This window comes from Panthera onca, chromosome B1 (assembly GCF_046562875.1).
Source record: "Panthera onca isolate mPanOnc1 chromosome B1, mPanOnc1 haplotype 2, whole genome shotgun sequence".
Taxonomy (NCBI): domain Eukaryota; kingdom Metazoa; phylum Chordata; class Mammalia; order Carnivora; family Felidae; genus Panthera; species Panthera onca.
In genome coordinates, this window is record NC_138342.1 from 178699611 (window position 1) to 178725381 (window position 25771).

A 25771-nucleotide genomic window follows, 5' to 3' on the forward strand; every position below is an offset into this window, starting at 1 on the left:
ACATCTGCAAAGACTTGCCAAATAAGGTGACCTTTGTGGGTTCCAGAGATGAGGACCTGACATCTTTGGGAAACCAGTTGTCAGCCCACCGCAGAGGGGATTAGCGAGTGCGCTCTTTGAGGCCCGGGCATGACCCCCAGGATGCAGGAAGTGAGGTTACCTGAGCAAAGATTGTGCAGTAATCTCTCTCTTCCTCCATTCCAAGATAGGGGGTGTTCGGGGAGTTGCAAGAAACTTTCCGGCTTGGCAAATGTGGGAATGGAAGAAGTGTTAGGGGCATGGAGTATTTCTGTGAAGAAATGGAATGCCTTGCACAGAGGCCCTCAAAGTCTGCAATCTGGGCCAATGCACGGAGTGGAAGAGGGTTCGACAAACATTGCCTCCAATTACTCAACTGTGCCACTAGAGTGGTGAAGGAGCTACAGACAATACGTAAAGAAAGGACTACACCTCTGCTTTGATTTTTGTAAAATAAATTCAGACTTACCCTCAGAGAATGGCTGAAGGAAGTTCTCCAAACATGAAAGAAATGACAAAACGATAGAACCTGGGAAATCAGAAGGAAAGAAACAATGAAGCAAGAATGTTCACTTTCATGACTTACTCAACGTGGTGCTAGAACATCTCGCATAGAAAATCTCCCCACATCTAAAAAATACTCCTAAAACTTATGAGTGTACTTAGCAAGGCTACAAGATATAAGATCACAATACAAAAAGCAATTTTATCTCTGTGTACTAAAGATGGACAAGGGGGCACTGACATTAAAAACACACTACTTGCTAAAGTACACACTACTTTACCATTTGCTAAAAGGGAGGGAGAGAGAGAGACAGAAAAACAGGTAGAAATCTAGCAAAATATGTACAAGACTTGTATGTGAAAAGCAACAGGTACTAATAAAAAGGCAAAGAAGGTAGAAATAAATGGAGAGATATACTGTGTTCACAAATTGGAAGATGGAATTTGGTAAAGGTGTGTATATCTCCAAATTGATTTACAGGTTCGACATAATTCCTAACAAACTCCTAGCAAGATACTTTTGTAGATGACAAAATTATTCTAAAATTCACACAGAAAAGGAATGAAAATATTGAAAACAACTTTGAAAAAGGATAAAGTGGGAGGAATCAGCCTACCTAAATTTGAGACACGTTTGATAGCTACAGTAAGCAAAACTGTAGTAAGGGCAGTGGATAGACGTATAGATCACTGCAAGAGGAGAGAGAATGCAGAAACTGATACACACGAATATACCCCACTGATTTTCAACAAAAGTGCAGTATCAATAGAAGATCTACAAGTAGCCTTTTGAAAAGATGGCTCCAGAGTGACTGGACCTCCATAGGCAAATACATACATACATACATACGTATGCCGGGTGGCTTAGTCGGTTAAGCATCCGACTTTGGCTCCCGTCTTATCTCGTAGTTCGTGAGTTCAAGCCCCACATTAGGCTCCCTGCTATCAGCAGAGAGCCTGCTTCGGCTCCTCTGTCTGTCTGTCTCCCTCTCTCTCTCTCTCTCTCTGCTCCAACCCTGCTCATGCTCTCTCTCTCTCTCTCTCAAAAATTAAAAACAAAAACCATATAGAAGCTGCAGGGGATCAAAGATGTGGCAGGTGCAGACTCTGCACCCACAACACTCCTGGCACTAAGTGCTTTCAAAGGTCCCCGTGAGTGACACACCTCCCTGGTGACTACCCTCAGTATTTTCAAATCATACCTATTGTCTTTAGTAAAGTTAACATAGCCGCTAAGCGATTTACTTTACAGCCATAACAGAAAGCTCTTCAAATCACTAATAACTAAGCAGCTTTTGCCAAGGAGTCAGGAATAGAAGAAAGAGCAGCGAGTTAGATGGCCAGGAAAACTGGGCTGTAGTCCCCACACTGTCACAGTGCCATGCGTGGGCGAGTCCCTTGAACTTTTGGAGACCTGTTTTTTCCTTGCACAAAATGCTAATAATACCTGTTTTCCTGTTAGAATTTTTTTTTAAGTTTTATTTCTTTATTTTGAGAGAGACAGAGACAGCACGAACAGGGAGGGGCAGAGAGAGAGAGAAGCCCATGCAGGCTCTGAGGTGTCAGAGCAGAGCCCGATGCAGGGCTCGACCTCACAAACCACAAGATCATGACCTGAGCCAAAGCCAAGAGTCAGAGGTTTAACCAACTGAGCCACCCAGGCACCCCACCTGTTAGAGTTTTCAAAGTATAGTCAGAAGCCTGAGGTTCTAATCCCAGTTCTGCTATTTACCAGCAGGGCAATTGTGGACCCATTTTCCTCATCTCTGCCATGGAAAGGACAGTATCACCCCAAACTTCAGAATTCCAGCTCATGCCACATCTCCCCAGGGATTGCTGTGAGACTCGGTGAGATGATAAAACACAGTAACAGCTATTAAAGAAAAAATACAAACTAGTGGATATAAAAATTACTTGAAAGGCTAAGGTGTCAAATGTCATTTTTGTCATTGGTTGGAGGGTCCTTTGCAGCCCTGGAGCCCACAGCTACAGCCGCGTGCAGACAGGATGGCTCATGCCCAGCAGCACCCCAGGGACCTCAGGCCCTCCCTTCCCCCAGCCAGGTTCAGGGGGCTTAAAAGTTTCTTGGTGTCCTTAATTCTCTCAGATTTCCAGCTCCATTATCCCTGTTCTGCTGACTGCTAGTTCCCCCTCACTGAGGGCAATGCCTTTATTTTAAATTAAAAAAAAATTTTTTTAAGTTTATTTTCATTTATTTTGAGAGGGGGGAGGGGCGGAAAGAGAAGGAGAAAGAGAGAATCCCAAGCAGGCTCTGCACTGTCTGCGAACCGCAAGATCATGACCTGAGCCGAAGTCAAGAGTCGGAGGCTTGACTGACTGAGCCGCCCCTTTATGTTAATTTCTTGCATGGCCCTGGAAAAGCATTCTTTGCCACCTTTTTTTTTTTTTTTTTTTTTTTCAACGTTTTTATTTTTGGGACAGAGAGAGACAGAGCATGAACGGGGGAGGGACAGAGAGAGAGGGAGACACAGAATCAGAAACAGGCTCCAGGCTCCGAGCCATCAGCCCAGAGCCCGACGCGGGGCTCGAACTCACGGACCGTGAGATCGTGACCTGGCTGAAGTCGGACGCTCAACCGACTGCGCCACCCAGGCGCCCTCTTTGCCACCTTTAATCGAATCTAAAATGCCCTCCATTTTAAGTCATATCATTCCTTTATGTACCCCAAAGAGAGAAAAAAAACTGCCGAGGCTGTGACACTGTGTCATGACAGCCCTGCCTGTGAGCGAAATGGTCACATGGGCCTCTCGTGTTGAAATTTCTTTCATCGATTCTGCACCACCTGACAGTCTCCCCGTCTTCAGCTGTGCTGCTTGGCTTTCGATGAGCATTGCTTTGCATGCATCTCAATAATTCAGTGTAATTTAGCTTCACATTATGTCCTTTAAAGCAGTTCTCAAACTCTGACGCGCAGTCACCTGGGGATTTTGCTAAAACCCAGCTCCCGATTCAGTAGGTTTAGGGTAGAGCCAAAGATTCGGCATTTCTAACGACCTCCCAGGTGATGCTGCTCGATCGTGGACCACAGTCTCCGAAGCAAATGTAAAGCACTCGGTTGGTTTTGTAAGAAATAACGGAACTGCAAGCATTTCTTCTGTAATGAACATTCACTTCACAAATAACAAACATATGCCTCACTGCTCTGTCGCCTCGTAAGTTTTCCTTTCGGGACCGAATCGTGGTGTAATCTTTCTGAAGACATTTTACACGGCAATTAAGCCCTGCACATGTAGTACCAACAATACACATAATCCCACCGACGTGATGACAACAGCAACAGCTGTGAACGAGTTGGCACATGCAAGTCACGTTGACACCGGAGGACAGCAATTGTAAGATGTTTTGGATCAGAAGATACATTCCAATGTCAAGCTGTAGAGATGTTAATGTATGAAAAAAATGCGCATCTTGGAATCAATGCAAAATGGAAAGTAATTTATTCTTTCCATTCTCTCTTTCCTATTCTTTTTTTTTCCCCTCTTAATTTGAAGAAATTTCCTTCAGGGGTTGGTGTAACCTAGTATCTGCCATAAGTTGGCTTTGCTCTTTGGGCACGAGTTCTCTATCCCATCCAGTCCCATCCAGGGCCCTGTTTGGGCAGTCAGGGCAACTCTCACCCCACTATCTTGCTTGAGGTTCTCTGTACTGGGGCTGAATGTCACCTTCAAGCCTGGCTGCTCATTTTCTTTCCCCTCTGGGGAAAGCCTCTGGGGGCTGAGTTATGGCTACATCTTCTGTGAACTTGCAAAGCCAACGTGCTGCTGGCATGCCAGTAAATGCACTGAGCCTAGCACAAAGTAGGTGCTGAACCAATGTCTGTTGAATTTGGTGTGAAAGTCACGACTGATCAGTGATGCCTGAAATTTCTGAGTCACAGAGGATGTGTTTTATCTCAGGAGCATTTAGTGCTTTACATTAGCTTGAGGTGAGGTTGGGGCGGCAATTTCTATTTGAGAGTAGTTATGCTGGGAATTTTTCTCATCAATTCACATGTTATCAACACTTGGCCTAGTGTGGAATATCATCAGAAAGAGGGGACAGGATAAATAAACACACAATTAAATTAAATCTGTAGATCCACATTTCCCGTGCAAAAAAGTTTGAATTTCTAGGGATTAATAGGTGTGCCAAAGAAATGATTCTGTCTGCCATGGGAATTAAACATGCACCCATTTGCCCCCCAGCGAACTCAACTATAAAACCTGGACAGGATACATAGCTAATAAGTTTGGGAAATTCTGGCATAAACCAATTTAAATAGGTTTCTTTACTGTACAAACCTGGATTGACTTTATTAAGTGTTGTGAATCTCTAAGAGGGGATTGTTTGTATTTAGTGTTTTCCAAATATGTGAGTAGAGGTTTTTCGTTTTTTGGTTTTTCTCAGGAGATAGGCTCTCTTGCTTCTGTGTGTCCCATGTCCCCATATGTGGATTAGATGGGTATGACATGACTCATCTCTCACCAGGAGATCATGCTTTCTTTTGACAACTGTCGAATTTGGGGAGTGGGGGACCCTGTCAGTTCATGGTGACTTTCACTTGGCCTATCTGATGGGTGGCTATAAACGGTTACTTCTTCTAGGTTACTAATTATACCAGGTTCGCTATTTGTCCCTGTTGGGTGATTCATGTAATAATTAATAAAGTCATACAGTAAGATTAACTTTTCTTGCCTAAAACTCAGTGAACTTGATGAACCGAGAGGTGCCAAGGAAACAAAAGTAATAAAGCAGCTTATGATTGCACAGAGATGAGTTGCTACATAGAACTCTGCCAGAAAGAGCTGAAATGTAGAGATATCCCTCTAATAAATACTATACCGGGAATTCAGAGGAAGGAAAATCCAACAAAGAGCTTTGTTAAAAAAACAAAAACAAAAACAAACATATTGAGAAATAATCAGCACTTTTAGAATAACATTTGTACCTACACTTCGTTTCCAACGCTGTTCCCGGTAAGAGAAAGTATATTAGATATTTGCAGTGTAACAATGATGGCAAACACAGAGGCTTAAAGCAAACTATGGACTGTGTCACAGTTTCTGTAAGTCACAAATCCAAGCAGGGCTCAACTGAGTTCTCTGTTCAGGGTCTCACAAGACTGCAATTAAAGTTTCGGCTGGGGTTGAGGTCTCATCTGAGGCTTGAAGTCTTCTTTCAAGTTCATATGGCTGTTGGCAGAATTCATATCCTTGCAGCTGCAGAATTCAGCCACATTCTACCTGCATCTTCAAGGTTAGCCAGAGAATCTATCTGGCTTTGAATCTCTTTGACAACTTTTAAGTGCTCTTCTAATTAGATCAGGAACATCCTGATCTAATTGTCTCTTTTGATTCATTTAAAGTCAACTGATTAGGGACCTTAATTACATTTGCAAGATCCCTACTGCCATAAAGTAACATAATCTGAGACCCTGGATAGCTCAGTCAGTAGAGCATGTGACTCTTGATCTTGGGGTTGTGAGTTCAAGCCCCATGTTGGGCCCAGAGTTTACTTAAAAAAGAAATACAAAGAATTATGGGACTACACCAAAATTCAAAAAATCATAAAATATTACTCATGGGAGTGATATTCCATCATATTTATGAATCCTGCTCATAGTCAAGGGGCGGGGGAGATTATAAAGGGCATCTACATTGGGGTAGGAAGGGGCCTATTATAGAAGTCTATGGATCATGTGAAATTAACACACATCTCCCTTTATTTTCTACTAAACTCAACTATAAAACCTGGACAGAATACAAGAACAGCTATTTGGGAAATCTGAAAAATAAGTCAGCAGGCACATTGGGGAGGAGCCCGGAATTCTAAGTATTGTCAAACTAGCAGATATCAATCAATAAGATCACCTCATAGCGTAATACTTAAAACGTTCAGGATGAGAAACAAAATTACCTGACAAATGAAGAACTACAAAAACCTCTACCCATATGAAAAAAGACAAGACACCAAGATACAGGAAGCACACATACAAAAAAATCAATCCAAAAGATGGCAAAAAATAGGAATAAAGACATTGGTTCACAAGTTTAATTTGATCGAGAATATTTTTGGTCTTATTTCTTCAAATATTTGTCCCATCATCTCTCTTTCTCTTTGCTTTCCTTTGGCAACTCCAATTACACATACCTTAAGCCACTTGATACTCTTAATTTTTTTTTCAGATTTTTTTCATTTTGGGTTTTATTTTGCATAGTTTCTATTGCCATGTTTCCAAGCTTACTAATGTCTTCTTATGCAATGTTTTATCTATTAATTCCATCAGTTCGTCATTTCAGATATTGCAGTTTTCATCTGTAGTTCAATTTGGGTGTGCTTTTCTGAAAACATTCTTTATGTCTGTACTTAACTTTGTTAATATCTGAATCACAGTTATAATAACTGTTTTAATATTCTTGTCTAATAGCTAATCTAATATCTATGTCAGTTCTGTGTCAGTTTTGATGGATTATTCCCATTATGGGTTACATTTTCCTTATACTTTGAATGTCTGGCAGTTTTTGATTGGATGCCAGCCATTGTGTTATTACTTTCTTTGGATGCGAGATATTTTGTTTTCCTATAGCCCTTCTTGAGCTTTGCTCTGGGATGCCATTAAATTACTTAGAAACAGTTTGAGCTCTTCAGATCTACTTTCTGATTTATGAGGTGGATCTGAGTCAGTGTTTGGTCGGGGTCTAAATATTTCTCACTACTGAGGCACAACCTTCAGGGGTACTCTGCCCAGTGTCCTGAAATGTCTGATTTTTTTCTCAGCCGACTGCGGGAACAGGCTATGTTCTTGGCCCTTTGGGGATGCCAGGTGCCTTTACCTGATCCTATCATATTCTTTCTTCCTCTGGCATCGGGTAGTATGTTCGCATGTGTGTAATGGTGAGAACTCTGCTGAATCTTCGAGGGGACCCCCTCCAGATCTCCAGCATTCTCTCTTGGTGCCACGGTCTCCTGTCTGGTATTCTGTACGTTCTAGCTGCCTGGTCTCCCTGGATTCTCGTCTGCATCTTTTCATCTCCAGGAATCCACCAGGCTCTGCCTTCCTTTGGGCTCCCCCTCCTAGGCTGAAGCTTAAAAGCTCTCTCAAGGTAGTAAGCTGGGGCAATAGCAGAGCTCTCTGAATGCATTTCCTGTCTTTCAGAGATCACCGTCCTCCATTGCCTGATAGCCAGCATCTTGGCTGGTTGCGCCATATATTTGCTTTTTGTCTGTGTGTGTGTATGTGTGTGTGTGTGTGTGTGTGTCTTTCAGGCAGCAGGCAAAAATCTGTCCTTTTGACTCCATCTTGAGTGGAATTTCTCAACCAGTACTCTTTTCCAGTGCATACTGAATAATCACAGTGTTTTGCTGATGAGAAAGTGGGAAATGGAGAGGTTAAAGGTCACAAACCGACCCATCCCCTAATCATGATGCTGCCTCCTGGTGGAGAACATGTGCTTCTCATGTCTTCATGAGAGAAATTTCAGTGGAATCTTTCCAACTCAGCCCAATGCTTGGCTCTAATCATATTTATAAATGCTAATAGGAGTTGCAATCGCAATTATGCTAATCTCTTTGTTTAGGGCCAACTGTTGCAAGCAATTATGGTCAATGAGTTCAATTTGTAAACTGGAATTTATTAAATCTAGCCACTTAAATATACCTCTGTTTTAGGCAGATTGCCTGTAACATTTATAACTAAAGCTATTTACTTTAAAAATATCCTAATGAGACATAAGCACTTATAAAAAGTCTTCATCTCTATTTTCCTTTGATGGAACAAAAAAGGAAAACGTGCCTGCAGTCAGATTTTTGGCCTATTTACTAGATAACAAAGACTCTGTGAAGCTCTTCAGACGTATTTCAGAGGATATTTTCTGAAGAACCCACCCAGCTCCGGCCCAGAGCCTATATAGGAACTGCAGACTCATGGATAGGAGAAACCTTGTATCCTGGACAGTGGCAAACAGGAGAGTTGGTGGCATGGGTAGGCAGTGAGAGACACTTAGGACAAGAAATTAAACACACAGCAGATTTCTTCATATATGCGGGGCATCTGTCTGGCTCAGTCAGTAGAGCATGTGACTCTTAATCTCAGGATTGTAAATTCCAGCCCCACGTTAGGTGTGGAGATTACTTAAAAATTAAAAAAAAAAATTCTTTATATTTGCTTTTCGTACCTTCATTTGGGCATTCATAAAATGTAGCTATGTTAAGTGGATTTAGAACTAGACGTAAGCAAGATTCTGAAGTATAAATTATTCTCACCGGTAAACTGAGATCTATAACTGAGATGGTCTTAAAGGCAATTGCTTTTTCCAAGAGTTTATGATTCTCTGATGCTCAAGCCACACCTTTTGAGAGGAATTCCACTCAAGATGGAGTCAAAAGGACAGATTTTGCCTGCTGCCTGAAAGACACACACACACACACACACACACACACACACACACACACACAAAGCAAATATATGGCGCAACCAGCCAAGACGCTGGCTATCAGGCAATGGAGGACGGTGATCTCCTTTTGCTGGTGGGGGCCACCCAGAACCCCGCTTGTGGTGCCCGGCAAGACCCTACCAGTGTTTGATCTTCTCTCCCAGTTGTCAATGTTGACCTTTCTCGTGACCTATTTCCTCAAGGTCCCATCTCCCCCAGCTAATCTGATCAACCAATACAAGAAAGTTGTCCCTCGTGTGAAGGGTGCAGTGGGTGGTGTCAGATCCTGACTAGGGTGAGGTAAGAAAATAAGAGAATTCTTATGTATATTCATTTTTCTTTCATCCTGTCTGATTTATACTTTGTTCCATAATGTGCATAATATATTAGTTACAATATACATAAACAATTAATAAATATATATACAATAGTACATATCTAACATACATATATTTAATCTTAAACTTTCCCTAATTGTGTAAATCTTCCCCCTCTATATTCTGTCAGTTAATCATGAGGACATCACTGTATGCTAGCTCTCTAGGCTTGCTGCATACCTGTCACCTTAAGCTTCTTCTTGGCTGCCATCTTGGGACTTACCATTACTTCTTTCTTCCATTGGTGCATCTATTTCCTGGATCTCTTGTATCCCTTTTCCTGGGTATATTTCTGGTGTATCTAGCTTCTGAGAGCTTCTGGTTGCTTGCCTGAAAAAAGGTAAAAGGAAGGTAAATCTTTAAAGATCTTGTATGTTCGAAAATATCTTTAGTGTGCCTTCACAATTAATTGATAACTTAGCAGGATACGGAGGTCACTTTCCTTCAGAAATTTGAGGGCATCGCTTTATTATCTTCTACCTTGCAGTCGCTGTTGAGAAATTCAGTATCAATGTGATTCCCCATCCTTTGTATAAAACCTGTTTTATTTTTATTTTTGTATTAGAAACTGAAAAGACTTTCTCCACACCTTCTCTCTAAAGAGTAACCATCATGCTGGCTTTTATCACTGTAGACTTTTTTGGTGAACATTATATAGGTGGAATCACAGAATATATACTTTTTTGTGTGTCTGGATTCTTTTATTCAACATCATGTTTGTGAGATTCATCACAATACACAGTAATAATTATTCAGTCTCATTGCCTTATGTAACTCTATTATATGAATGAAATCAATTATGTGTCCCAAATGCTCATTTTGTATATCATCCATTCTTTCTTTATGGATCCAATATATTGTCTTATCTCTCTGAGAATATTCATATTAATTAAATACTTTTTTCTTACCCCCATCTAAGCTTTGCTTCCTCTAAGTTCCTTTAAGGGGCGCCTGGGTGGCTCAGTCGGTTAAGCGGCCGACTTCGGCTCAGGTCATGATCTCGCGGTCCATGAGTTCGAGCCCCGCGTCGGGCTCTGTGCTGACAGCTCAGAGCCTGGAGCCTGTTTCAGATTCTGTGTCTCCCTCTCTCTGACCCTCCCCCGTTCATGCTCTGTCTCTCTCTGTCTCAAAAATAAATAAACATCAAAAAAAAAAATTAAAATACAGGTGTGTGGGATGCCTGGGTGGCTCAGTTGGTTAAGTGTCTGACTTCCACTCAGGCCATGATCTCATGGTTTGTGAGTTCGAGCCTCATGTCAGGCTCTGTGCTGACAGCTCAGAACCTGGAGCCTGCTTGGAATTCTGTGTCTCCCTCTCTCTCTGCCCCTTCCCAGCTTGTGCTCTGTCTCTCAAAAATAAATAAACATTAAAAAAGTTTAAAAAATACAGATTTGTTTAAGTCTTTGTATTTTATTTTATATGATTTCCTCAAATGTCTAGTGATCCCTGCATTCTGCTCATGTTTATGCATGAGGTACTAAACAGCTGTTTGCTAGAGCTCTGTGTTCACGGGTGGTCTTCCTTGTAGGATGATCTTGCTGCACTATTTTCTTGGAGGAGACTCCTGATGCTAGTACCCTTAGTTTTGCCCTCCTTCTCTGGAGCTGGTCATACTCCACACACAGTGAACTTTCAGGCTGAGGTCCAATCCTGACTCCCAGTATTTTGGGAGCCAACTAGGGGAAAGGCTAGAGAAGCTTTACATGGGACATTGGTATGTGGCCCCATTTTCAGTGTGGCTCCCCACCTTCAGTGGACGTGATGTTTCTTGTCCAGAGACCTTCTTCTGTTTTACCTTTTAGAGAAGACACCTCCAGGCATCTCCCGGTGAGGGCAGGAGAATATGCCTGGTGCTGGGATTTAGGGAGGCCACCTAAGGGTCTCACTCATTTTTCAGCAAACTAACTAGACCGATTTTCTGTCTTTAGCTCTATCTTCACCTCTACTTTCAGAAGTATCTGGAGCCACCAGCTCTTGAGTTTCTGGGAGGTTCCACAAAGACAGGGTTTCCATGACATTGCTTTCCAGCTTCCAGATTTGTTGCTATTTGTCCTCTCTCCTTTCCCTTTGTCTTTTGCACTTACGTCATTTTTTTTTAAGTTTACTTATTTTGGGAGAGACAGCGTGAGTGGGGGAGGGGCAGAGAGAGTGGGAGAGACCGGGCCCCAAGCAGGCTCTGCGCTGGCAGCAGAGCCTGACCCAGAGCTCGAACCTATGAAACCACGAGACCTTGGGGCGCCTGGGTGGCTCAGTCGGTTAGGCATCCGACTTCGGCTCAGGTCATGATCTTGCGGTTCGTGAGTTCAAGCCCCGCGTCAGGCTCTGTGCTGATGGCTCGGAGCCTGGAGCCTGTTTCAGATTCTGTGTCTCCCTCTCTCTCTGACCCTCCCCCATTCATGCTCTGTCTCTGTCTCAAAAATAAATAAACATTAAAAAAAATTTATAAAAAAAAAAAAAAAGAAAGAAACCACGAGACCTTGACCTGAGCTGAAAGCTAAAACTAAGAGCTGGACGCTTAACTGACTAAGCCCCCCGGGGGCTCTGCACTTATGTCTTTCAAAATCCTTTCACTGTTATATCATGAGGCTTCGGACGAGTGGCCACAGGTAGGTATGCTCATTGCTCTAGTTTCAGTCAGAAGTTTTGTTTGATAATTTCTGAACTCCACTGTCTAGCACCTTGACTCTGGTTTTTACAGAATGAAAAAGCTTTCGATACCCAAGGAAGAAGGGATTCTGGTGCCAAAGTTGACAAGTACTTAATTTTTGTTAATATCTATAGGCTTATACACCCCTTCTTTTAGACAAGCCTAATACATTTTGGTTCCTCTGCTTATGGGCTACAATGAACATAATGAGGTCTTTTCATTTTTCCAAAGTACATGTATCATTTGCTGAGTTACCTTCTAGATTACTTAGGAATCTACTTCTGTGGGAGGAGATGTGGGAAAAGAACATTTTTGATGCTATTCCAAATCCACTCGATCATTGGCTTGACCTACGAAGATGAGCTGACACCTTTCTCTTTAAGGAGCTTACCACTTCAGGAGGCATCATTACTCATGCTGAGAAATTGCACTGTAGCCCTCTTAGCGCAGTGGGCAGCGCGTCAGTCTCATAATCTGAAGGTCCTGAGTTCGAGCCTCAGAGAGGGCACAGCTGTTTTGCTGTGCTATAAAGGGGTATTTCAAGAAAATAATGAAAACTTTCAGCAAAGGTGCTTAGAGGCCCTGTACGTGGCCAAGCAGATACAGGGATGCCCCCCACAGAGGGAAGGGTAACTGCCTATGTCCACAGGCAGACCATTCAATCTCATTCATAATAAAAGGAACACAAGCCACCCCCAAAAGGAAGTTGTCCACTTTCCTGAGAATGAAAGAAGGGGCATGGGGGCGGTTCAGTCAGTTGAGTGTCCGACTCTTGATTTCAGCTCAGATCATGATGCCAGGGTCCTGGGATCAAGCCCAGCAGTGGGAAAACAAAGAAAAGTGGGAGCCTTGAGCTTAGAAGAACAGCTCGAAATCTCAGGTCTGCCACTTCTTACCAGTGACCTGGGACAAAGGTTTGGTTTTGGGTTTTTTTTTTAACTTTTAAGGGCTCATTCCTTATTTGTGAAATGGGAATAATAACACCTAACTGGCAAGGCTGATTGAACATATTAAAAGATATTGATATATTACAGTAAATGGAAGAATCTTATCCCATATTTTGGCAAGGAGTAAACAGTCCAATAATTAATGCTCTTAATGTAAGGAGAGGGACTACAGAGGTGTGCGCTCACTGGTGGATTTTTCTCTTAGAAAAGCATCACCTGCACTGTCCAGAGATGACAGGGTGTGGCATCGCTGTCCAGGAGCTGCAAGTCTCTTCCAAAAGAGAATGAGGGTGCCTGCGTGGCTCAGTCAGTTAAGCGTCTGACTTCGGCTCACGTCATGATCTCAGGGCTCTTGAGTTGGAGCCCCGCACCAGGTTCTCTGTGCTGACAGCTCAGAGCCTGGAGCCTGCTTCAGATTCTGTGTCTCCCTCTCTCTCTGCCCCTCCTCCACTTGCACTCTGTGCCTCTCAAAAATAAACATTAAAAAGATTTTTTTAATTAAAAAAAAAAAGAGAATGATGACCCAGACACTGTAGGATCCCTGCGAAGCACCTGCTCACTGACACAGGCACACTGGCATCAGAAGGTTTCACTGAACACAAACGTGCATGATCCCTTGCCAGGCGGTGTGTGAAGAGTCCCCTCCACCACACGGTGGTTTCAGTACCAGAACAAAGAAGGCAATGCCAAGGTGAAATAAATAAACATTAAGGACTCCAAGTGGGGGCAATTCCCTAAGCACGAGCCCCAAAACCTGTCATTTCACCTTCCTCCCAGGGCCTCTTGGGGTGCCGTTTCTGGTAATGTCCCTACACGCTCCTAAACCCTCTTCTTGACTCGTCCTACATTTCTTTCCATGTGTACCCTACACCCCACAGCTCCACCTGAACAGGTTCCAAAGGAACACTTTTCCATAGTTATTTCCACAGATATTTACAAAGAATGGTCACTTTCAGTCTGGAAACAGAAAAAATGCATATGACAGATGATCCTGATATAGATCTTTTAAGGAGATAGAAATAGTGAGATAACAGATGAGCTGCTCATCTTTTTAAAAAATAAAAAAAATGTTTTGTCATCAAGGTGATGCGCACTTTCTTTTTCCCTCTTTTTTTTTTTTTTTTAACTTTTTGGGCCACATTGTCGTTCTGTCTACAGAGTTTTCCCCAAGTTCAATTTGACCACTTTCCCCTGACCCTGCTCGTAAGTATTCCACTGGAATACACAGAGCGGAATATTATTCAGTCATGAGAGAGCAGGAAATGCTACCATTTGCCCCAGCATGGATGGGCCCTGAGGGTATCATGCTGAGATAAGTCAGCCAGAGAAAGGCAAATACTGGATTATATCACTTATATGTGGAATTTTCAAAAGGTAAACTTGGTAAAAATAGAGAATAGAACGGTGGTCAGTAGGGGCTAGGGCTGAGAGGGATGTCACTTAAGGATATAAACCCGCATTTAGTAGATAAATAGTTACTGGAGATCTAATGCATGGCATGGAGGTTACAGTAATCAGTACTATATTATAAACTTCAAAGTTGCTAAGACACTAGATCTTAACTGTTCTCACCACAAAAGAGAATGTGATATATGGAGGTATAGTTAATGCTATGGTGGTAATCATATTGCAGTATATAAATGTGTAAAGCCAGGATGTTGTACACCTTAAATTTCCACAATGGTATATGTCACTTATATCTCAATAATAGCAATAATAAAAAAGGAGTAGGACAGAGAAAGAAAAGCTGGGCACTCGGGCGTTAACTCCAGTCCTCCGACATCAGGGATGGTCAATGATCTCACTGACCTGATTGGGCTGGTTTTCTTCCCAGCCTAGGTGGCCAAAAATGAGGGCAAGAATGGCTCCAGCTGGGAGCATTAGAGCAACCCATAATCAGAGATGTTCTAGGAGAACATCATGAGGAAACAGCAGCATTATGACCTAACCAAATAAAGTTAGGAATGTCCAGGCAGTGCGAGCGGAATCCGAGTTCCTACTGTTACATTAACACTTGCAGCAAACCTGGGTTCCCATTTCCAAAGGCTGGGAGCTGGCCAGGGTCATCAAGTCAGGTACGGAATACTTTGTACTTTTTGCAGATCAAGCGCCCGTTTTAGAATCTGAAAGCTTCTGACACCTTTTAGGGTCAAGCAGACACTCCTGGCTGATTCACATACCAGAAGACTGAAGTCAAGTTGTCCTTTTTGCCTGAGCACACAACCAGGAGAACAATTCCGAGCAACCGAAGGCATAATGAATGTGACCCAGCTCTCCTTGTGTTGAAGGAAAGAAAGAAAGAAAGAAAGAAAGAAAGAAAGAAAGAAAGAAAGAAAAAAAGAAGAAAGTAGGAAAGAAAGGAAGGAAGAAAAAAAGAAGGAAAGAAAGAAGGAAAGAAAGAAAGGAAGGAAGGAAGGAAAGAAAGGAAGGAAAGAAGGAAGACAAAAGGAAAGAAAGAAAGAAAGAAAGAAAGAAGGAAAGAAAGAAGGAAAGAAGAAAGAAAGACAAAAGGAAAGAAAGAAAGAAAGAAGGAAAGAAAGAAGGAAAGAAGGAAAAAAAGGAAGGAAAGAAAGAAGGAAAGAAAGAAAAAAGAAGAAGAAGTGAATCTGGGCCAGTTAATAACACAGTCCACTGGTTTGTGCCCAGGACACTGAATCTGCGTGTGGCGGCCCTTTCCAAAAGACGATCTGTGCCTGAAGGGAATGCTTAACCTTTCCCTGATTTGTCTTTTAAGGCTCCGTTACCCTGGAGTCCCCTCTTTATACCAGCAGCAACACCCCAAATTAGTTTCCATTCACAAATCACCTCTGATGCGGCCTCCCTGGGAAAATGAAAAGCCTACTTAACTAAAGGAGCGCCCGCTGCCAAGAAGTTGGCTTGGGAGAATGGCAGTAATTAAATGATGATAATATTTAGGATCACGCAGGTATAACAAAGCCTCCTTTCTTTGTCTCAGGTGGGGACACGTTAACACATTGCGTCTGTCTGGGAAGGGAGGTAGGCAAGGGAGGAAGGCAGCCATGGTGGGGGCGTGAGAACGGGGAATTGGAGAGCCTCCGCAGGGGCGGGGGGTGCTGACTTCTCAGGTCCGGAGGAGAGGCTGGTGCTGGGAGTGAGAGCAGTTTAATATTAATTTTCATCAGAGATGGGCCCTGTGGCATTTCAGCCTAAGATGTATCAGAACAGGCGAGAGAGGAAACAAAGCCACCTTCTCTGTTAAATGGTTTATTGTCTGTGGGAGGAAAGGCGGGGAGGGGAGCACAGGGTTTGGGGAGAAAGGGAAGAAGAGTACAAAGAACTACCTTTGGGTTGGTTCACTTTAACGAGTCTCAGTCTCACACTGTCCTGAGGACCCTGAAGCTCTCCCCAGAGCCTCCAGTCCCCGGCTGCCCCCCCTCCCCACCTCATCTCACAGTGGTGGCCAGATGGGAAGTTGGGTCCCAGTGACCAGACTTCCCTCTCTCCAATTGGGGGACCTCGTGGGCATTGTCAACCCACCCACCATACATCTAGGAAGGGGAGCGACCCAGCCCACCAGCCCGCTGACCCGACCCGCGTGCACCGATGGGGGTCTCCCTTCACCCTGTTGGCCTGGAGGCATGAGCACCACGCTAGCGTTTGCCTGCTGAATGCATACCTGTCTCACGATTCGAGCCGACCCGAAGGTCTGTATGATGGATGCATCCTGCAGATCTGATACATCAGTAAATCCATACCACTTCCTTCAGCTAAAGCAATTTCATCAGTTCAGCCCACAAAGAGGATAAATGGAATGCTCAGCTCAGGGCTCGGGGCCAGGGTTCCAAACACGTGGGAAGGAATGGGTCTGTGTTCCTCATCCATCCTGCCTGGATTGGACAAATTCCATCCGGGAAGGCAGAATGCCAGATCAGTCTATTTCTGTCCCCCACCCCCTTTCTCTCTGTCTCTGTCTGTCGGTCTCTCCCTGTCTCTGTCTCCCTCCTTTGCTTGTTCTCTCTGGTGAAACTTAACTCTGGCTAGGACAAACTGAACCACGCAGGGCCATGGTGAAAAGACCAGGGTGCTGTTTGCCGCGTTTGGGAGGATTCTCTGTGTTGGGAGTCAAGGGTAGTGGGAGGAGAGATGAGGAGAGGAATTTAGCCAGAGCGACTTCTCTTAGTGAAGACAAGCGGGGCTGGCCTGGGCTAGGTATCAGATTCAGCACCGTTTACTTCTTAGGTGGCCAGAGGTAGAAGAAATGCAGAAATTCCTGCACAAGAGGCCTAGGGTCCAGGCGGAAGATGTAAGGAAAAGAATGAAACGTGGGCTCTTTCTTATACTTTCCATTATTGGCGCTTTTTTTCCCCTGTTTATAAATATAACACATTCGCATTATTGAAAAGCTAGAAAATACAGAAAAGCCTAAAGAAGGAAACTAAAATATTCATCTACTAAAACTGAAGGATAAATACCACCAACTTTTTGGAGAATGTTATTTTCATATAGACTCATAGCCTACTTTTTTTCTTTTAGTAATTATTTTGTGGGCATTTTCCAAAGACATTGCAACATCTGCAAGGATATGTTTGTAAGGGGTGCCTGGGGGGCTCAATCGGTTAAGCATCTGACTCCTGATTTCAGCTGAGGTCATGATCTCATGGTTCACGAGACTGAGGCCCACATCAAACTCTGCACTGACAGCAAGGAGCCTGCTTGGGATTCTCTCCCTCTCTCTCTGGCCTCTCTCTCTTTCAAAATAAATAAATACACATTAAAAAAAAGAATATATTTTAAAATCAGCTGAATTGTATTTCCTTGTATGGATAAAATGTACATTTTAAAATCATTTCCTAATGCTAGCACTGAGGCTTTTTTTTTTTTTAATGTTTATTTATTTTTGAGAGAGAGAGAGAGCATGAGCAGGGGAGGAGCAGAGAGAGAGGGAGACACAGAATCCGAAACAGGATCCAGGCTCTGAGCTGACAGCACACAGCCCGACACGGGGCTGGAACTCACAGACTGAGAGATCGTGACTTGAGTTGAAGCCGGACGCTCAACCGACTGAGCCACCCAGGTGCCCCAGCACTTAGCTTTTTAATTTTTTCTACTATAAAGAAAGGCTCCTTGGGGCACCTGGGTGGCTCAGTCGGTTAAGCATCCGACTTCAGCTCAGGTTACGATCTCACAGCTAGTGGGTTCGAGCCCCTCATCAGGCTCTGTGCTGACAGCTCAGAGCCTGGAAGCTGCTTCGGATTCTGTGTCTCCCTGTCTCTCTGCCCCTCCCCCGCTTGTGTTCACTCTCTGTCTCTTGAAAATAAATAAATGTTAAAAAATTTAAAAAGGAAAGGCTCCAGTGAACACGTGTGTGTGTGTGTGTGTGTGTGCACGCGCGCGCACGTGTAGTGTGGGTATGCGGAATTATTTTAAGTATGTTCTTAGGAGTAGAATTACCACATTAATTCTTGATGTTCTTCCAAATCCTGGCAGGCAGAAAATTCTAGGAGAATGGGCTTAGCGCTGCATTACACATAGGGGGCTCTAGCAGCTCAGCTTTGCAACAGAGGGCGGCTCATACTGCCGGTCCTCTTTGGAGTCCAGAAGAGAAAGAGACAGAGAGATTGAGAAAGTGTGTGTGTGTTAGGAGGGGAGAAGAGAGTGCATCTGAACTGCTGTACCCTTATTTCAGGCGGTCCCTAGAGTTGCTCTGACCTCTGACCTGCCCGGATCCTGGATCCACAGCTCCCAGGCAGCTGTGTTCATCCTCAGGAGCATGGCCCATAGATTTCCTGAAAGAACCTGAGATTACTGGGGGCTGGAGAAGGTGGGGAGCGCCTGGGAGTTTTCTCCATTTAATCCGTGGAGACTAGAAATGCCCACCATTCCCCCTTCCCTCCCTCGGCTCCCTTGGGGACATTTGGATGAACCCTCACAAGACTCCCCTGCAGCCTCTGTGGAGCCAGACCATGTGAACAGAAGGGAGCCGCCAGCCTGGGGTGCGGAGGAAGGACGGCATGAACCAGGGCGTGGCAGTGCTCCCCCGGAATGTCCAGGGGAGAGAGGCCCCCCCCACCTGGGTCCCCCACCGGAAAGGCCTTGACCATGGTGGGCCAGGTGAGGATAATGCGTCAGGTCTCACCTGCCTTCACTCCAAGCTCATTCAGCCTCCTTCTGATTAATGTTAGGATGTTAAGCTTCCGGGCCTTTGACAGGAATTAGAGCATTTTTGTTACTGGAAAGAAATAACCTTCAGCAGAAATGAAACACTGGCATTTCAGTGTGCATGCTTGGGTGTTAGGTGAGTCAGCCTCCGGGAATCTGTCTAAAGGGCACCGTCGGGCTGAGGGGCAGCCCCTGAGCAGGGCAAAGGCAGGGAGCTAAGGCCATCTGCCGGAGTCCTGAGAAGCTTTGTGTAACATTCTCGTCGTGACCCTGCAAACCTCGTGGTGTCACACTCTGCCTTCCCACTGCTGCGGCCACCAGCCGGCAAAGCCGCTGTCTTGTAAGGCCACACACGGCATTTGGTCACTTCCCCGGGTTACTTGCAACTGGAAAGCAGTTCTAGAACTCCGCGTACGTACAAGCTATGTGCCGGTGCGAGTTGTCGGTTTTTTTCTTCCCTGAATACTGAACGTGAATTACTGATCAGCATTACTGATAACAGATGTGGGCATGTAAATACAGGACTGCCCTCCACGGTCAGCTATATGATTGCTTACGGTTATGGATTGAATTGTATCCCCCTCAAATTCATACGTGGAAGTCCTGATCCCCAGCACCTCAGAATGGGACCTTATTTGGAAAACAGGGTCCTTGCAGACGTAATTGGTTAAGATGAGGTCCCCCTAGGGTAGGGCTTGCTTCTCATCCAGGATGACCCGTGTCCTTATAAAAAGGATGCCATGCGAAGAGACAGGCACGCACACACACACACACACACACACACACACACACACACGGAACACTGCGCGAAGACTGGAGTGATGTTGCCACAAGCCAAGGAACTAGAGAAGCCTGGATCAGATCCTTCCCTAGTGCCGTCAGAGGGAGCATGGTCTTGCGGATAACCTGGGTCTCTAATTCTAGCCTAGAGAACTGTGAAACAATACATTTCTATTGCTTAAGCCACTCAGCTTGTGGTCTTTCATAGGGACAGCTCTAGGACACGAACGCACTCACCGCCACTGAGGAGCCTTCTGACCTTGGAAGACCTCCTGGCCTTCCTTACACCTCTGCTTTTTACAGAAAGGCCAGCCAGGTCATGCCTATTTTATAGATGGAGAAACTATATCCGAGAGAGATGAAACGATTTATTTGAAATTGCTTTCTGGTGAAACCCTTGGGGAAAAAAACAACAACGAACCTGGGAAAAGTTAACTGTGGCCACATGCTAATTGTCTGCCTACTGTTAACCTCCCATTCAGTGCTCCGTGCCGCCTTAGGGTTTGGGCCTTTGGGATGCCCTGTTCTTGGCGATGGAGTACAAATGAGTAGCAAATCCGGGAGTGTTGAAGAGTAATGCTGAGCCAAGTCTCACAAGAATGTTGAAGGACCCCTTTATGTAAAATCTGCCAATAGAGAAGGGTGTGGACCCCAAAGTACTTGTTTTCATGCTACGCAATGCCAAAGAATGTTTTAAATTATTTAAATGTTTTAAATTATTTAAATCATTTAAGGGGCGCCTGGGTGGCTCAGATGGTTAAGCGTCCGACTTTGGCTCAGGTCATGATCTCGCAGTCTGTGAGTTCGAGCCCCGCATCGGGCTCTGTGCTGACAGCTCAGGGCCTGGAGCCTGTTTCCGATTCTGTGTCTCCCTCTCTCTGACCCTCCCCCGTTCATGCTCTGTCTCTCTCTGTCTCAAAAATAAATAAACATTAAAAAAATAAAATAAAATAAATCATTTAAAAAACATGTATTTTCCAATCAAATCGAATGGAATCGAACTGAATAAATAATTTAACGTTTAAATTAAAAGTGGGGGGGATTTTTCACTCTGACTGGGGAACTGCCTGGGTTCCCAAATTCTTGGGCAAATATCTGGATCAGAATCTCATTTTTCAGTGCCCAGTCATGAGGGATTAAACATCCACATCCCTACAAACGAGCTGCAAGTAATAGACACAGTTGGGAGCTCCAGCTCTCTCTCACGAGGGGTACAACCTCCGACAAGATGCATTCATGCCCCTGGGTCTCATCTCTACATGGGATGACAAACCACACCATATTCCAGAGGGTTCTAAGGGAATAAAGTATATGGCAGTGCTTTATAAAGGGCAAAGTCACCAAGCAGCGCAAACGGCTGTGTCTGAGGTATGGAGAGAGAGCAGTTCAGATTTCTGAGGCACCACTGTACCCAGGGAACATTCTGGTGTCTCCTGCCGAGGTCACGCAAAGATGGGGCGAGATGGCAGCTCCTCTCGGGAGCTCTGAGGTGGAGTTCTGACTTGAAGAAGTAAACCATGGGAAGGATTGGGGGAGAGCCAAATCTCAAGTTGTTTTGCAAACATGTCACCCCTATGTTCATTTTCTGGGGGAGAGAACGCCTGGCTATAAGGGTTGGTAACTACTGGATCTTTCCTCCCAAAGACTTCCTCCACTCTTTAGGAAGGGTGTGTGTGTGTGTGTGTGTGTGTGTGTGTGTGTGTGTGTGGTGGGGGGAGTCAGGAAGAATGGTAGGGAGGAGAGGAGCTGGGGCAACTTGAAAGAAATGCAGACCACAAACCTGAAGACATGTATTCTCCATTCAAATCGAATGGAATCAAACTGAATCAATGACTCCATCTTCCAGCCTTGCCCACCTTACTGAACACCCCACCACGTCCTTCTCTCCAGCAGGCTGCCTTTCTCCCAGTGACTCCTTTTTAACCGCCTTAAGGTTTCATCTGTTTTAAGGGGAGGTGACTTTAGAGTATGTAGTGCCATTTGCCCCCTAGCTACCCCCCCCCCCCCCCTTACTGGAGCCGGGTATTCTCTGCACGCACAGAAGAGCCTCTGGTGTCAGAGTGGCAGTGTGTGGGAGTCAGCGTTCTACCCTCGCTCCAGCCCGTTCCCCCAAGGAAGATGTGGGAAAAAGAGCCTGAACACAAAGGGCTGATCCTGCCAGGCTTTGTGTGTTTGTAAGAGTTAGAGGGTGCAGGCTGGAGGTGGAGTGGGCAAGGGGAGGGAGGGGAGAAGGAAGGTGAGAAGGCTGCGTGTGACTCACTCCGAAAGAATTGGGCTGTCTGATTTTCTACATTCTCAGGGGCTGGGAAAGCAAACGCAAATGACCTCAAATTTAGCTAATAGAGAACATTGATTTCCTTTATGCGGCGCAGCCAAAGGCATCCAGCTTCCACTTAAATATTGCCAGCAAGTATTTTTCAGGTCTTATAATCAAACCCTCTTTTTAGGTCACCTTTAAATTCCCTAGCTGTCCCTTTGAGGAGCTGCATTCAGGGATGATGTCTCAATTCAGAAAAGGCGGCTGACTCTTAATTATGCTGCCGATATGCATTTCTTCCTTCCTTTTGTGGAGAGTAGAGAGAAACAGACAGCCATTCCTTCTCCTCTAGAGCTATGTCATTGTCCTGGGTTTACAGCACTACTGTATATACGTGACCCCTCTCTGGCAGTCTCCTTCTAGCTTTCCTTGTCCACCAACCTTTCAGCCGAGCCCAAGGATGGCATTTATCAGAAGCAGGAGAGCAGCAGATTAATTCCAGCACCAGAACGAGCTGTAAGAGAGCGTACTCTTTTTTGTTAGTTTCCCTGGCCGACTACATCGTAATTACTTCCTATGGCGTCTGTGCTCCTTTAACCTCACTTCAGGTGAGAGTACAGAAAGCAAATGATGCTTTCACTGTCGCATGCCTCCATGTGAACATGTATATAGAGTCTGTGAACTGACCACATCAAGAACCACAGAACATTTTATTATCTAAACTGGGTACATTGTTGTATTTAGTTTCACGAGAGGAAAATTTCAACATCCCTCCTCCTCCGGGAGGCTGTCTAGGAAACACATCTCACCAGTTTGAGAAATTCTCCTGCCCTGGGTGTTCCTGGCTTCCTGCTGTGTTTTCACTCCTGCTCCCCTCCCCTCCCCCCCCCCATCCTAATGAATATTCAGCCTGCATCCTTCAGCCAGGATTTTGAATAGGATGCTTCCTGTTTTCCTATTAGAGATTAACTGTTGTCCTGGGTAAAAGGGATTGTTTGGTAAGAACTTGCAGCTGGGAATTCCTGTTTATTTTCCATTCTGACCCTGGTTCTGGGGATAACATACATCTCATAGTTTCAAATAAAGCCTTGTATATTCCAACGCATGTTAGGCCTGACTCTATATTACAAATACCTATGTATTTTAAACCTGCCTACTTCTTCTGTCTCACTGTGAGCAGCTCAAAGGCAGGGATTAGGTTTTATTAATTTCTCTTTTCTGGTGCCCAACACAGTGCCCAGAACAGAGCAGAAACTCAATAAAATTTGGTGAATGGATGAATAGGCATCGTGATTATAAGTTCCAGAGAGGGATGATCATAATCATCCATCATTGTCCTGAGGCTAGGAAGGGATAAAGAAAGATGAAGATTCGTGTGTACCTATTGTGTGTCCTTGTTGTCAGAGTAGTGATTACCTAAGCACGTTGTGGCATGACCCATTGGGTCCTGGACTGGGGTTTTTAGTCTTCTGCCTTTAACAACCGTGGATTTTCCACTTTTCTCTCAAGTGCTTTGTCGTTGCTACAGCTTTACCTGGTTACAGGGCTACATGGATCAGGGCTGTGGTTCCTTGCTTACTGTGTGCCTCGGAAGCCAGTCACTGAGGGTGGTTTGTGAACCCTCGGTGGTTACCTGGGTAGACTCGAGGTGTTCCAGAAGAATTAATTCACAGGCAGGTGATGGTTTTGTCACTTTACAGAGAAAGTGACAAAAGCGTGTTTGGAAGTATAGTTCTACCAGAGCCGTTTATAAATGTGTAGAGATTTGCCATGTGGATTTTTGATCTGTGACTAGGGTTTCTTGGGATTTGCCCTGAGGAAATTGTCTAGGAACCCTTTCACAATTAAAAGGAAATCATGGGTGTCTTTCCTGAAGACTTTATGGATGATGTTTTGCACTTACCATCTCAAGTAAGAAATATAAACACCTTGTATTTCCTTCATACTCCTTTAAAAAAAATTTTTTTAATGTTTATTTATTTTTGAAGAGAGACAGAGACAGAATGCGAGTGGGTTAAGGCAGAGAGAGAGGGAGACACAGAATCCAGGATCTGAGCCGTCAGCACAGAGCCTGACGTGGGGCTCGAACTCACAAGCTGTGAGATCATGACCTGAGTTGAAGTTGGTCGCTCAACCAACTGAGCCACCCAGGCACCACTCCTTCATACTCCTTTTTAAAGGCTGCAAATGTACTTTTCAAACATGATTTCATGACTCCTTTGAACCAAGCCTGAGAAAAATAATGGATACACTTAACATTTGCTGAAACCTTCCAATAGCTTCCTCTTGCCCTGGGGATAAAGTTCCCCTACAGCTACCTCTCCCTCCACTCTCCACACCCTTTCTCAAACACTAACCTCCAGTCGCACCTCAGGATGGAAGCTTCTAACCTGCAAGGTCTTGCCTTCAGCCTTCGTGTCATTGTCCCTTTCACCAGGAATCCCTCTCTCACACTCTGCACCAGGTCCGGTCCCCTTGCTATTTGCTCCCACAGAGGGACCTGAAAAGAGAAATGAAGGGCCCACAGTGCATACACTTTTAAAGAGTGATCACAACTTTTTGGTTATTTGAGATGTAAATAGGAACTCTGAGCTCAGGGTTGTCCTCTTTGTAATAATCCACGTCCTTCTGTTTATGTATTTGAATTGATGTCCTTTCAAAAGTTGCTGCCAGAATTGTATTTCAGAGAAGCCAGGAAGAGCTTGTCAAGCCTCTTGACTTGTAGTTTGGATGGTTTTGTTTTGTCAGATTACCTTGGCTGTCCAAGGAAAGAGTAAATCACACCCCAATCTTTGACTTCTTCCTCTGGATAGTTTAACATATTATTAGTAGTTTGACCATCATTCAAATTCCATTATTAGGAAGCTCTGAAGATTACCCGACTTTTCTGATTATATTAGAATATCCTTTTATTTAATGTTACTTAAAATAGAGGTATGCAGAGGCTTAGAAGCCTTTTGGTTATATAAGATACTTTGTGACACTATTATTTTAAACATGTTAGGTAATCGTTATTATTAATAATATGCACAGCAGCAGGAGGGCCTAGAGACAGATTCTGAAGAAGACCATACCAATCGTGATATGTAAATTAACATCTCTGTGGCCCAGCAATGGAAATGACAATAATACCTACCTTGTAGGATTACAATGGGGGCTAAATAAAATAATGCGTAGAAAGAGTTTAGGGTTATACATAGCACAAGGTAAAGTCTCACTTAAGCGCTACCATAGGAGTGCTGACTACACTGACTCCATCTTTGGTCCCTCATCTTGTTCTTGCCCGTGCAGTGACCTCCCTCAGGGCCACGTATTCCAAGCCTCGAGGAGGTTAGTGTATGCCCTGACTGGAATATGGGAAGGCTTTTTCTGATTTTCCCGAAAGTGGTGCACAGAAGGCCCCACTTGAGGTAACCAGAGAGGACTGATGCACAGACAGTGCCACTTTAGATAACTACCCCGTGACCTTACCACCATGCCCCTTGCTCCATAAAAGCTGTGCCTTGAGGTCCTGGTGGGGTGGAGAAGCAGCTGCCATAGATCTTCTGTCCACCTGACAGTAAGTTATACTGAATAAGACTCTGTTAATGGTATGGAGTGCCTTGCTTCATTTTTTGGCCTCAAAGTGCCTTCTCAGTTGGAGATACATTATTGTACATCTCAGGAGGATATATTAAGGACTCTCCTCC

At 44.3% G+C, this 25771-nt stretch overlaps 1 protein-coding gene and 1 non-coding gene across 7 annotated transcripts in view; one reads left to right on the forward strand and one right to left on the reverse strand.

Annotated features, from left to right (window-relative positions):
- The window catches only part of LOC144616102 (uncharacterized), an 88924-nt gene extending 64347 nt beyond the window's left edge, over nt 1-24577 (reverse strand). For 5 of the 6 annotated variants that reach the window (XR_014137644.1, XM_078445404.2, XM_078445402.2 and 2 more), the window contains exons 1-2: nt 24440-24577; nt 9555-9661 (exon numbers count right to left, since the gene is read on the reverse strand). Coding sequence is in view for 5 of the 6 variants with exons in the window: in XM_078445404.2 (XP_078301530.1) it covers nt 9555-9661; nt 24440-24504 (172 nt within the window). In the remaining variant the exon portion in view is untranslated. The remainder of the gene's footprint in view (nt 1-9554; nt 9662-24439) is intronic. The other variant, XM_078445405.2, reaches the window with a different exon arrangement.
- Nucleotides 12414-12486, forward strand: TRNAM-CAU (transfer RNA methionine (anticodon CAU)). The gene has a single exon. It is a non-coding gene; the product is annotated as a tRNA-Met (tRNA).
- Nucleotides 24578-25771: the final 1194 nt, after the last annotated feature.